The 1,139-nt window shown below is 29.4% G+C and overlaps 1 protein-coding gene across 1 annotated transcript in view; it reads right to left on the bottom strand.

Moving 5' to 3' along the window:
• The window catches only part of LOAG_18963 (K /cl-cotransporter protein 2), a gene marked incomplete at both ends in the record, with an annotated part of 9,054 nt that continues 7,915 nt past the window's right edge, over nucleotides 1-1,139 (bottom strand). The window contains 2 exons of the mRNA XM_020451624.1: nucleotides 1-201; nucleotides 777-890. Of these exons, the coding sequence (XP_020304577.1) occupies nucleotides 1-201; nucleotides 777-890 (315 nt within the window). The remainder of the gene's footprint in view (nucleotides 202-776; nucleotides 891-1,139) is intronic.

Raw genomic sequence — 1,139 nt, 5'->3', positions numbered from 1 at the left:
TTTTTTTTTTAATTTCATTAAATTACAGCTTACATTTCGAGCAATTTCAACAGCATCCGCATGTTTAATAAAATTACCCTCAATGCATTTTGCAATTAGCGTAAGACCTTTGCCAGCTTTTAGCTGTGATACAAATGCAAACAATCCATTCTCACTTTCTTTTGAGTCTGGTGCAATGACAAGTAATTGAGGACGCCAATTCTGAAATATTCACAACTTCTTTTTTTTCCTCCCCTCCATTGTTTTTTAATCCTTGATAAATAAATGAAAGAGAAAGAGGAAGAGGAGAAGAGAGAGAGAGAGAGAGGAAGAGAGAGAAAAAAGAAGAGTAATTGCTTTCAAATGGGATAAGGAGAGAATTTTTTATTGCTTACTATCGATCTAAACTTTTTTTGAATTAACTTCATTTTTTTTCAAAAAAAAAACTTTTCTATGGCATTTAATGGGAATTGATATATTTAATTGTCGTACAAAGAAAAAAATTAATTTAAACTTTTTGTTTTCTTTTCATTAAAGTTTTAATAGAAAAGAAAGAGTGAAAGGTAAACAATCGATTTTGATCATTTATGAAAAATCCGTTTGTAAGATTTATTTGTTTTTTTAAAATGAAAAATTATTGGAAAAGAGAAACTTTATGATTGCTATTCAAAATTGTTGCTTTATTTCATACAAAAAATAATATTTAAAATTAGATGAATTTTAGGAATGAATATGATGTATTGATAAGTGATAAGTTTACAAAGTGATAAAATTGAAATATTTATAAACTAACATACTTTTGTATGTTGTGGACGATTTTCAACATTAAGAAGTGCAAAGCGTGCTGCTGAAAGTTTCAAACCACGTAATCCGTCACCCCATTCTTTTTCTGCACCGGCATATTCGATATACTGTAAAGAGAAAGACAATAAAATATTACATGCCATCCTCTTTTTTCTCCCTATCATTCAAATTTTAATATGGATTGAAATATAAGTTTTAATTAACCGCTTGGTAAATAAAAAAAAGAGAAACGCATCCGTCGAAGTGATCGTTAAAAAGAAACGCATCCGTCGAAGTGATCGTTAAAAAGAAACGCATCCGTCGAAGTGATCGTATTTGATGTTAAAAAACGAAACGCATCCATCGAAGTGATCGTT

The sequence above is a fragment of the Loa loa genome (assembly GCF_000183805.2).
Source record: "Loa loa unplaced genomic scaffold supercont3.758, whole genome shotgun sequence".
In the NCBI taxonomy this organism is placed as follows: domain Eukaryota; kingdom Metazoa; phylum Nematoda; class Chromadorea; order Rhabditida; family Onchocercidae; genus Loa; species Loa loa.
Note: the sequence above shows the minus strand (reverse complement) of the source record. Positions and strands in the feature narration are given on the sequence as shown.